The sequence below is a fragment of the Pristiophorus japonicus genome, chromosome 10, assembly GCF_044704955.1.
Source record: "Pristiophorus japonicus isolate sPriJap1 chromosome 10, sPriJap1.hap1, whole genome shotgun sequence".
Lineage (NCBI taxonomy): Eukaryota > Metazoa > Chordata > Chondrichthyes > Pristiophoridae > Pristiophorus > Pristiophorus japonicus.
Genome location: NC_091986.1, coordinates 131967697 through 131980488, shown reverse-complemented (window position 1 = coordinate 131980488; position 12792 = coordinate 131967697). Strand labels below are relative to the sequence as shown.

Below are 12792 nucleotides of genomic sequence, written 5' to 3'. Positions count from 1 at the left end.
ATGAACACGCTACACTTCTCCACATCAGTGGGTTGTCTTACATTACTTAAAATAACCCCTCTCCTACATTTCTGAGCCCTGTTAAAGCTTGTCCTCAGATTCCTATTTAAAGGATTAGAGGGGAGATGAGGAAACATTTCTTCACCCAGAGGATGGTGGGAGTCTGGAACTCACTGCCTGAAAGGGTGGTAGAGTCAGAAACCCTCATCACATTTAAAAGGTACTTGGATGTGCACTTAAGAGCTGTGACCTACAAGGCTACAAACCTAGTGCTGGAAGGTGGGAATAGGCTGGGTAACTTTTTTTCAACTGGCACAGACATGATGGGCCGAATGGCCTCCTTCTGTGTCAAAATTTTCTATAATTCTTTGACTTTACAGTCTTTGCTAGACTACCAATGTCTCCAGTTCCATTGTGTTGTGACCAGATAGAGATATATAAAAGAATACATTTAAGTTTAACATTTTCCCCAATGTTCTTTGTGAAAAATTGTTAAAGAAAATCCTGAAACACAACACAGCTATTTGCTGCCCCACCTGCTCCTTCAACTGAAAGTCTGGGATAGTCGGAGTCTATAAACTACTGTGAAGGTCTTTCTGATCATTTAGCAGGAGTCAGATTTAACAGCACGAGTTGCTAACACACTGAAAATATGCTTAATACCATTGAAAGCAGTGAATATAAAATTACATATTTTGCTTTTGAATGCCTATAGATGTAAATCTTACAAGGGGAGGTTTTCCTGAGTCTGCATCTAAATGCAGTAGATCGCCTGAGTGCACCAGATATTGGAAAAATCGGGCAAGTTGGAGCGCACACCTATAAAAAGGAATCTATCCAATTGTCCCGCCATTAATTTAATTTAAATAAAAGAAACAAATTCCTTTACAGATGCACCTGATCTCCCGATAATCATTGTACATTCTAGTGGGCCCGTGCGCAGCGCCAGGAAGAACTCCCTTACGCATTGAACCTAAAGTTTAAACAAATGAACTGTGGTTTACCTAGTGCCCGCCAAATCAAGCAAAACAACAGAGTGAAGCAAATGAAGGCCCAGTTCCATTCATGGGTTTCTGTGATCGTTGATACACCGAGGAAGATGAATATGAGAGTTTCACTGACGCTGCTCCACATCTTCAGAAAATACTTAATCGTGGTGCTGGACTTCATTGAAACGTTTTCCTCCACGTAATGTTTCATACTTATAGAACAGGCTATCAATCTGAAGAAGAAATACTTTATATTAACTCAATTTCAAATAAAACCAGTTGTCAATTCTGGAGATTGCCTCAGAGAAGAAACAAAGGGTGCCATTTTCCCCATCTATTTAATTATAGCTTTTCTCAGCCCAAATGACTCAGTAGGTAAAAGCAAAATTTGGCATTGCTACAATCCATACAAGGTTTATACACTACGTTAGCTGATCTTAGCCTAGGGTGCAATAAATGATCTTAGTGTCTCCAAACTAGGAAGTTGAAAGGAAATCAGTCAAGGGTCCCATTCCTGATGGCCATCTAGCAATGCTAGAATTATACATGTACAAATGCCCGATATCAAGCGAGAGCACTAAAAATTGGAGGAAGAGGTGCCCAACACTCCCTCAAGTGGGATTTCCCTCCCTCATGTCTCCATTTTCCCACCCGTCAACCACTCCTTCTTCACTCACCCTATACAAATGGCAGCAGGATATGGGCCCAGGTCCCCGGTGCACCAATCTTCTTACCATCCCACTTACCCCCACAGACTGGGTCCACATGTGGAAGTTGCCAGTAAATCCCAAGAAACGAGAGTTCTCCCAATGGAGGGCCTTGTAGCAGCCTCCAGTCAGCCCTGGACACTCATCTGTTGAAGGGCTCAGTCTCTACTGAAGCCTTTAGTGGGGCTGGGTGATGGGGGTTTTCCTCTTTAAGGTCTATTGCTGGATCTTCTGGTGCTGCAGCAGCAACAGAATCCTGATGGGAGCCTGCCACCCGTAATTATCCCCAATCAAGGATGATGTGAGAATGAATTGGGTGAGGTACAGATAACCCCCTCCAGAACCTCACGCCAAAGAGGAGAATTTCCCTCCCACACCCCGCCCCCAACAACCCCCAAGCACTCACATGATGAACAGCCATTATAATGAAGAACTGGAGGAGCACAGTCTGGTAAGAGTCAGACAAATGTTATTGAAAGATGAATGAATCCATTTTTTTTTTTAAGATACAAAGGAATCATTTTCAAAATTTATTTTGTTTTGTGCTAATTTCTTTGGCAGACTAGCAGGGAGGGAGAGTATGTTTGATTTGTTTGACCATTTAGTGAAGGAGATATCTCCAAGTTCCCCTGTGATCTGATTAGGTTAGATATGTTCTAATTTCCCCAAATGCCTTTTAATAATGAGCAAATACATCTGTAATTCCCAGGCAGCCTAGTGTGGATCAGAGATACATCTCACTTTCACAATAGTCTACTGGGGAAGAGAGTGCTCTTTTTTTAAAAGTTAAGTGTACCGCTTGCCAAGTTAAGCAAAGGCACTTTTAATTTTAAAGATTGGGGCTCATGGGCAGCAACACTCAAAGAAACCGGCAAACTCCATATGCTATTCACCCCAATTTACTTCCTTCTGCGAGGAAGATCGAGAAGAGGGAAGAGGAAGAAAGAAGAGGAAGATCGAGAAGTGCGATGACGCAGCCCTGCTTGACCCTGGTCCGGACGTGGATTGGGTCTGTAATGGATCCGTTGGTCGGATCACAGCTTGCATATCGTCGTGGAGCAGGCGGAGGATGGTGTCAAACTTTTGGGGGCAGCCGAAACGGAGGAGGACGCTCCATAGTCCCTCGCGGTTAACAGTGTCAAAGGCCTTTGTGAGGTCAAAGAAGGCAATGTACAAGGGTTGGTGCTGTTCCCTGCATTTTTCTTGCAGCCTATTATCAGCAAGTGTAGACATCGATGAATAGGTTCAACACCGCCTCCAGTGCGTCAGCGCAGTCTTCGGCCACCTGAGGAAAAGAGTGTTCGAAGATAAGGCCCTCAAATCTGCCACCAAGCTCATGGTCTACAGGTCTGTAGTGATACCCGCCCTCATGTACGGCTCAGAGACGTGTACCATATACAGTAGACACCTCAAATCGCTGGAGAAATAAAACCAACGATGTCTCCGCAAGATCCTGCAAATCCCCTGGGAGGACAGACGCACCAACGTTAGCGTCCTCGATTAGGCCAACATCCCCAGCATCGAAGCACTGACCACACTCGACCAGCTCTGTTGGGCGGGCCACATTGCTCACATGCCTGACACAAGACTCCCAAAACAAGCGCTCTACTCGGAACTCCTACACGGCAAGGATGACAGAGGAAGCATTTCAAGGACACCCTCAAAGCCTCCTTGATAAAATGCAACATCCCCACCGACACCTGGGAGTCCCTGGCCTAAATCCGCCCTAAGTGGAGGAAAAGCATCCGAGAGGGCGCTGAACACCGAGTCTCGTCGCTGAGAGCATGCAGACAACAAGCGCAGGCAGTGGAAGGAGCATGCGGCAAACCAGTCCCACCCACCATTTCCTTGACAAGGTCCCACACAAGAGATTGGTGTGCAAAATTAAAGCACATGGTATTGGGGGTAATGTACTGACGTGGATTGAGAACTGGTTGGCCGACAGGAGCAGAGAGTCGAGATAAACCGGTCCTTTTCAGAATAGCAGGCAGTGATTAGTGGGGTGCCACAGGGCTCAGTGCTGGGACCCAGCTATTTACAATATACATTAACGATTTAGATGAAGGAATTGAGTGTAATATCTCCAAGTTTGCAGATGATACTAAGCTGGGTGGCGGTGTGAGCTGTGATGAAGATGCTAAGAGGCTGCAGGGTAACTTGGACAGGTTAGGGGAGTGGGCAAATGTATGGCAGATGCAGTATAATGTGGATAAATGTGAAGTTATTCACTTTGGTGGGAAAAACACGTAGGCAGAATATTATCTGAATGGCGGCAGATTAGGAAAAGGGGAGGTGCAATGAGACCGGGGTGTCATGGTACATTAATCACTGAAAGTTGGCATACAGGTACAGTAGGTGGTGAAGGCGGAAAATGGCATGTTGGCCTTCATAGCGAGAGGATTTGAGTATAGGAGCGGGGAGGTCTTACTGCAGTTGTACAGGGCCTTGGTGAGGCCTCACCTGGAATATTGTGTTCAGTTTTGGTCTCCTAATCTGAGGAAGGATGTTCTTGCTATTGAGGGAGTGCAGCGAAGGTTCACCAGACTGATTCCTGGGATGGCAGGACTGACATATGAGGAGAGATTGGATCGACTGGGCCTGTATTCACTGGAGTTTAGAAGGATGAGAGGGGATCTCATAGAAACATATAAAATTCTGATGAGACTGGACAGGTTAGATGCAGGAAGAATGTTCCCGATGTTGGGGAAGTCCAGAACCAGGGGACAAGTCTAAGGATAAGGGGTAAGCCATTTAGGACTGAGATGAGGAGAAACTTCTTCACTCAGAGAGTTGTCAACCTGTGGAATTCTCCATCACAGAGAGTTGTTGATGCCAGTTCATTGGATATATTCAAGAGGGAGTTAGATATGGTCCTTATGGCTAAAGGGATCAAGGAGTATGGAGAGAAAGCAGGAAAGGGGTACTGAGGTGAATGATCAGCCATGATCTTATTGAATGGTGGTGCAGGCTTGAAGGGCCGAATGACCTACTCCTGCACCTATTTTCTATGTTTCCATGTTTCCTTCAATGACTGTCTGTCCCACCTGTGACAGAGACTGTAATTCCCGTATTGGACTGTCCAGTCACCTCGGAACTCACTTTGAGTGGAAGCAAGTATTCCTTGATTGCGAGGGACTGCCTATGATGATGATGATGACTTCCTGTTGCTCCAAACTAGGGCCTGTTGGAGCTTCGAGGCCCATGATTAATTGGTAAAAGAGAAGGAATCTGGCTCTTTACATGGGGATGCATCAAAATGAGAGTCTCCATTACTGTACATTCTCTAGCGTTACCCAATTTTATATTAGAGTACTGTCAATGACAGGAATAGCACACACCAATCATTAACTGCAATCTTTTCATGTAGAGACTCAAGGTGATACATCTTTGCTGCGGTCTGTGGCTCGATTTCCCATCAATTAAAGAGCGGGAATGGAATGGGAAAGGAAATCCTATGGACTTTATTCAGCTTTTAAATTCAATTCCCATTTTTAGGTGAGGTTTATCTTCATCTAAAAAAACAAACTTTCATTTGTCTTACAAAAACCTCTCACTCTTTTCCCCCTCCAATTTTCTTTCATCGCATCTCCTGTGCAGATGTTGACTCCTTGTGAAGGTACAGTGCCACAAGCATTGGCCTGTATCTCACCCAACTGGGCCTAGACAGCAAGTAGCAATCACTTAAGACATAATAGCTGCGTCCAATCAGGTCATAGCACTCAGTAGCAAGAACCATGGCAAACTTTCCCCAAAGTATTTCGAGAATTTAAAATCATCCACACATGATTAATGTCCTTAAGAAAAAGAAAGAGAAAGTAATGTCTCCTCCTCTTGCACCCAGCTGGTATATCCAATGTGGCCAAGATATTCGGCCTCTAATTTGACTTGTCCTGAAGTAGTTTGCTTGTTCCTCCCACCCTCCCCAAGAGTTCAAAAAGGTGGGAACCTTGGGTACCCAGTCGCACTTCAACACTTAAGATGCTGGTCAGTCAGTGTGGAGTGAACCATTTACAACAAAGCCTGCAGGGCATAGAATCATTTTGTTTTATGCCACACACTGTACATACACAGGTTTTTATTTTGAAGGTCACTCTCTTTAAATGACGTGGGTCCTGGAAAACAAATCTGGTGTGGAGTAAAAGCAGACCCAAAACTCAAACGTGAAGTTGATGTGTTTTATTTTTATAAATATACGGTTAGTATGCCATTTATTTCCTCTTATTCTTTCTGTATTTTAAGAACTTTCTGGATTGTCTTTGGAGGCGACACAATTTAATAAGAGCACGATTATTGAGCCCTTAAGTGTTATAAAATCTATGCTAAATCTTCAGTGCAATACTAAAGGAGTGCTGCACTGTTGGAGGTGCTGTCTTTCGGTTGAGACATTAAACCAAGGAATAATCTGCCCTGTCAGAATCCCATGGCATTATTTCGTAGAACAGTCAAGTTCTCCCTAGTGTTCTGGACAGGATTTATTATTTATCCAACATATCTAGTCATCATCACATTACTGTTTGTGGGACCTTGCTGTGCACAACGTGGCTGCCGAGTCTCCTGTGTTACAATAGTGACTACACTTCAAAAGAACTTCATTGGTGTAAAGCGTCCAAATCTGGGATGTCCAGAGGACATGAAAGGTGCTATATAAATGCAAGTCTTTCTTTTTCTGATTCTATCAATACACTTAGCTTCCAGATTTCAGTTCTGAGAAGAACTTTTCTTCAAATGTTAACCAGCATTTTCTCTCTGCAGATGTTCCTGATTTGCTGAGTGTTTGCGCACTTTGTTCTTATTTCAGATATCCAGCATTTGTAATTTTTAAAATATCTTATTGGGGATTGTTATGCATGTTTCAGCACGAATGGATGGCATTGGAGCAAAATAAAAGCATCTTCTCACTGTCTGGGGTAATACCCGAAGGCCAATACTTGAGTGAGGTATAAAGGAGTACTAGCAGAACACTTCCTCACCGTGAGTCATCACCTTCAGGAGAGGTGGGGGGGGGGGCGTGGGGGGATCTTCTTTACACATATAGGGGCCAAGTTTCCACAGGAGTTTCTCCTATTTTTTTGGAGCAACTAGTTTTTTTGGAGTATCTTAAAAATCGCAATTCTCCACATTTAGTTTGCTCCAGTTTCAGTGAGTTAGTTCAGTTTCTTTTTAGTTCAGTTTTTTTTTCCCAAAAGGGGTAGTTACCAGCCACTTACGCCTGTTTTAAACAAGCTTAGACAGCCAATAGTTACTCCAAACTAACTTAGGTCAGCGTATGTGTCCACTTTTGTATGCTCAGAAAAACCTTGCGGACACTTTAGAAATCAGACGCAGGTAGCCAGAGATGGGATGGGGGGGGGGGGGGGGGGGGGGGGAAGGGAAGTTAGAGGATTTTCCAAAGCACTAAACACCTTCACAACAACATTAAAGAACCATAAGTACATTTAATGCACTAAACACTAAACAAAGCACAAAAATAAGCATTGAATAACAAATAAAAAAATACAAGGAAAGCACCAAGACTTACAAAGCACAAAAAGTAATAAGCAATTAATTAACCAAAAAAAAGAAGGAACCCTGCACCGAATGCACCAAGACCAAAGTAATAAGCAATCAATCAATAACAAATAAAAAATAGAAGTCCTACCATTATGTGAAGTGAAGGCAGAGGGCCGCCATGAGGGAAAGGGGAGGAGGGGAGAGGATTGGCAGGGGGGGGGGGGAGGGAGAGGAGGAAGAGAAGAAGGGGGGGGAAAGAAGAAGAAGGGGGGGGAAAGAAGAAGAAGGGGGGGGAAAGAAGAAGAAGGGGGGGAAAGAAGGAGGGGGGGGAAAGAAGGAGGGGGGGAAAAGAAGGAGGGGGGGAAAAGAAGGAGGGGGGGGAAAGAAGGAGGGGGGGGAAAGAAGGAGGGGGGGAAGAAGGGGGGGAGAAGAAGGAGGGGAGAAGGGGGGGGAAGAAGGGGAAGAAGGAGGGGAGAAGGGGGGAAGAAGGAGGGGGGGGGAGAAGAAGGGGGGGAAGGGGAGGGGGGGGAAGGGGAGGGGGGAAGGGGAGGGGGGGGAAGGGGAGGGGGGGGAAGGGGAGGGGGGGGAAGGGGAGGGGGGGGAAGGGGAGGGGGGGGGAAGGGGAGGGGGGGGGAAGGGGAGGGGGGGGAAGGGGAGGGGGGGAGGGAAGGGGGGGAGGGAAGGGGGGGGGAAGAAGGAGGGGAAGAAGAAGGAGGGGAGGGGGGAAGAAGAAGGAGGGAGGGGAGGAGGGGGGGAGAAGGAGAGGGGGAGAGGTGGAGGAGAAGGGGGGAGAAGAAGGAGGGGGGGAGAAGAAGGAGGGGGGGGAGAAGAAGGAGGGGAGGGGGAGGGAAGAAAGAGGGGAGGGGGGGGAAGAAGAAGGAGGGGATGGGGGGGAAGAAGAAGGAGGGGAGGGGGGAAGAAAGGGGAGGGGAGGGGGGGGAGAAAGGGGAGGGGGGAAGAAAGAGGGGAGGAGGGGGAGGGGGGAGAAGAAGAGGGGGGGAGGGGGGAGAAGAAGAGGGGGGGAGGGGGAGAAGAAGAGGGGGGGAGAAGAAGAGGAGGGGAGAAGAAGAGGGGGAAGAAGAAGGGGGAGAGAAGGAGGGGGAAAAAGAGAGGAAGGGGAAAGAGGAGGGGGAAGAGATGGGACGGAAGAGGAGGGTGGGAGAAGGAGATGGGGGGGTGAGGAGGAGGGGGAGGGTATAGGGGGGCAACGTTAAAACATATGTCTTGCCCCCAATCTCCTTGCTTTCCTGCTATCCCCCCCCCTCCCTCCCGCAAACATCTCTGAGACACTATCAAGTTCCTTGGTACTCTCAGTCACCTTCCTTATTGATGGTCACTTGTGCCAGTTGCTTCTCCCTTTCTTTTTTGGCTTTCTGTTCCCGGGATCTCCTGTCTCTGATGACGGACATTGCTGTCTGTTCTCTCGCAGGTTGCGGCGGGGAGCCCATTCAGCCAGGGCTAAGGGCGGCGTGCTTCGGGCCCCTCCCACACAGCCTGCAGCATACGCACACAGAATCTGGGGGCGAGGAGCTACTGCACATGCGGGCACACTCTAGCGAGCATGTGCAGAGGTCCCAGTACTGGTTTCAGCACCGGGACCTGGCTCCACCCTCCCCCACGCATTCTGCTGCGCTATGCCAGGGTCCTACATCGGTGCTGCTGCGTGGAGAATACGAAGATAAATAATAGGCACCGTTTCTGTTCTAAAAGGTCAGCGCACCTCACGGAGGTGCATCATTCTAACCGTGGGTGCAAACTTGGGCCCATTGGAACTAAAGCTGACAATATGAAATTGTCTGGACTGGGTGCTGCAGTTGGTCACATTTATATCTCTGCAACCTGAGCAATGACCCAACCCAGACTAATGAATCTGCCAAGTTTGCTTTTACGTTGCCACTGGCCGCACAAGATCTGTATGTCTAGGGCTCCAGCACGGTAGTGAGTGTTGATATAAGCAGAGTGTACAGGGCCCAGAAGAGCCGAGGGCCCAGGGACAGCACAGGTCAGCTCACACTGTGATATGTGTGCGCACTAGGTCCATGCAGCAGAGCAGGTCTCCAGTCGTCCTGCTTAACCCTTGCCACTGGATAAAGGCCTAGCTCTGTCAAATCCGTGTGGTGACTGATGTGCAACGGTCACCACACTTTTCAAAAATCCACACACAGGCATCTTCCATCCCCTCAACTGGAGTTCAGGATTGCAACATCGGGTCCTTCATTGAGACATAGAAACATAGAACATAGAAAATAGGTGCAGGAATAGGCCATTCGGCCCATTCGAGCCTGCACCGCCATTCAATGAGTTCATGGCTGATCATTCCCTCAGTACACCTTTCCTGCTTTCTCTCCATACCCCTTGATCCCCTTAGCCGTAAGGGACATATCTAACTCCCTCTTGAATATATCCAATGAGCTGGCATCAACAACTCTCTGCGGCAGGGAATTCCACAGGTTAACAACTCTCCGAGTGAAGAAGTTTCTCCTCATCTCCGTCCTAAATAACCTACTCCTTATCCTAAGACTATGCCCCCTGGTTCTGGACTTCCCCAACATCGGGAACATTCTTCCCGCATCTAACCTGTTCAGTCCCGTCAGAATCTTATACGTTTCTATGAGATCCCCTCTCATCCTTCTAAACTCGTGAATAAAGGCCCAGTTGATCCAGTCTCTCCTCATATGACAGTCCAGCCATCCCTGGAATCAGTCTGGTGAACCTTCGCTGCACTCCCTCAATAGCAAGAACGTCCTTCCTCAGATTAGGAGACCAAAACTGAACACGATATTCCAGGTGAGGCCTCACTAAGGCCCTGTACAACTGCAGTAAGATCTCCCTGCTCCTATACTCAAATCCCCTAGCTATGAAGGCCAACATACCATTTGCCTTCTTCACCGCCTGTTGTACCTTCAATGACTGATGAACCATGACACCCAGATCTCGTTGCACCTCCCCTTTTCCTAATCTGCCGCCATTCAGATAATATTCCGCCTTCGTGTTTTTGCCCCCAAAATGGATAACCTCACATTTATCCACATTATACTGCATCTGCCATGCATTTTCCCACTCACCTAACTTGTCCAAGTCACCCTGCAGCCTCTTAGCATCCCCCTCACAGCTCACACCGCCACCCAGCTTAGTGTCATCTGCAAACTTTACACTCAATTATACTCAATTCCTTCATCCAAATTGTTAATGTATATTGTAAAGAGCTGGGGTCCCAGCACTGAGCCCTGCAGCACTCCACTAGTTACTACCTGCCATTCTGAAAAGAATCCCGACTCTCTGCTTCCTGTCTGCCAACCAGTTCTCCATCCACATCAGTACATTACCCCCAATACCATGCGCTTTGACTTTGCACACCAATCTCGTGTGCGGGACCTTGTCAAAAGCCTTTTGAAAGTCCAAATACACTACATCCACTGGTTCTCCCTTGTCCACTCTGCTAGTTACATCCTCAAAAAATTCCAGAAGATTCATCAAGCATGATTTCCCTTTCATAAATCCATGCTGACTTGGACCGATCCTGTCACTGCTTTCCAAATGCACTGCTATTTCATCCTTAATGATTGATTCCAACATTTTCCCCACTACTGATGTCAGGTTAACTGGTCTATAATTACCCGTTTTCTCTCTCCCTCCTTTGTTAAAAAAGTGGTGTTACATTAGCTACTCTCCAGTCCATAGAAACTGATCCAGAGTCGATAGACTGTTGGAAAATGATCAGCAATGCATCCACTATTTCTAGGGCCACTTCCTGAAGTACTCTGGGATATAGACTATCAGGCCCCAGGTATTTATCAGCCGTCAATCCCATTAATTTCCCTAACACAATTTCCCGCCTGATAAGGATATCCTTCAGTTCCTCCTTTTCACTAGACCCACTGTCCCCTAGTACATTTGGAAGGTTATTCGGCACATCTGTTAACTCTCGTGGTAGCACGTCATCCTCGTTCGAGGGACCGCCTATGATGATGTGTTAAATATCAAATCAAGCACAATACAGGGGCTGTATTTAATCTCATAGAACTCATTGGTAAGGGCACATTTAGAAGATTAGGTACAATTTTGGGTGCACTGAAAATGGTCATTGATGCACTAGAGGGTGTGATGCACAAGAATGTGTGCAGAAAGAGCGACACAGGCCTCCACATGATGAACGATGGATAGAACTGAACAGATTAGAAGAATTTCTGTCACCTCCCAAACCCGCAGACACAGCAAGAACAGTTAGCGCTGTGTAATTTAATACTTTTGATGAAATAGATGAATATCTGTTCAACAGAAGGTTGAAAAAGTCAGCCGGAAAAAAACATAGGCCCAGGTGTCAAAATGTTCTGCATTGCAGGCAAAATTGTCATTTGGTCAGAGTTGGGTAACATCATCTTTAAAGTTAGATTGCTATCTTTGCAGTTGATTTAGCAAAGCAGAGAAATTACATGGGGCTTTTGGAAGCTTTACATGCGGTTAGCTAATTCCTAAAAGTTTAAAAGAATTGGGTGAAGTTCACAATGGGACAAATTTTACATCATCTGTGGAAGCAGTAGGTCTATGATGAAGATGATACCTTTCTGGTTCTACACTCTCATGTTCTGAATTATAAATTAATGTGCTGTGGAGAAACGGAGATGTGACTTTGCAGTTTTTCACCACCAGGGGATCTCATTGTATTTTCATCTTTTCAATGCATTTGTGAAAGAAAATATTGTTAATAGATTTGTGATGTGTAGATGTGCTCATACAAATGGTCAAAACTTTCCATTTAAAATTACTTGGTAAAGAGAATGCTTTGCAATACATTACTTTATCTCAATTAGCCATATCATTTTCAATGCAACATTCCAGGAAACAGATTTCCAATATCCTTCACACAACCAGTAGCAGTCGTTTCTGGTAATTAGAATAATGTAGGATTTGTCCACAAATCTATTTGGAATACCTGGCAGAGGAATTTAAGTTAATAGTCCAACTTTAATACAAAATAATAAAGATATTGGGTCACCCTTTTACATTCCCAAATAAAGTCTCCCTGCATCATTTTATCGGAAATGCAGGAGCATGTCGGAGAGCTCTCAGGCTGTCCACCAGGAAGTGGGCTTCAGTAACCAGAGTGATATTCCTTCACATTTCCCCTCTTTCACTATGAAGAACATTCTGTCCACTCAAGTCACATTCCCACTGTCACATAGTTGAGATATGGAACTCTTCTCTTTTTAGGCAGTCCCTCGGAGTCGAGGATGACTTAATGGAACTAACTCTGTATGTGTGGAAACCACAACATCTTATCTTATGGGGCTTGCTGGTTAGAGTTTCCCCTTTAAACAAGGGCTAACTGAATCTTAGCTTTTATAGTTCTGTGTTATGCTCATACATCTCACCAGTGGACATTTTTTATATGACACCTCCCGCCAGCACTTTTTCCTTGCCCGCTTCAACAAAAAAATAAAGTGGTCGGCGGTGAGGGGAAATGTTGTGGTCTTACTTTACCTGATGTCAGAGATATTCACAGCCTTACTTTATGCAAATAGAATTTCTGAGAAGTTAAAAAAAAAGCTATGGGGAGCCTCAAAGAAATACAATCCTTCAGCAGAAGCTCTGATAGTTTCTTTGAA

General features: G+C 45.9%; 1 protein-coding gene across 1 annotated transcript in view; it reads right to left on the bottom strand.

Annotated features, from left to right (window-relative positions):
• Nucleotides 1-12792, bottom strand: part of LOC139275100 (sodium/hydrogen exchanger 2-like) — a 116627-nt gene that overhangs the window by 48501 nt on the left and 55334 nt on the right. The window contains exon 4 of the mRNA XM_070892097.1: nucleotides 1005-1222. Coding sequence (XP_070748198.1) covers nucleotides 1005-1222 — 218 coding nt within the window. The remainder of the gene's footprint in view (nucleotides 1-1004; nucleotides 1223-12792) is intronic.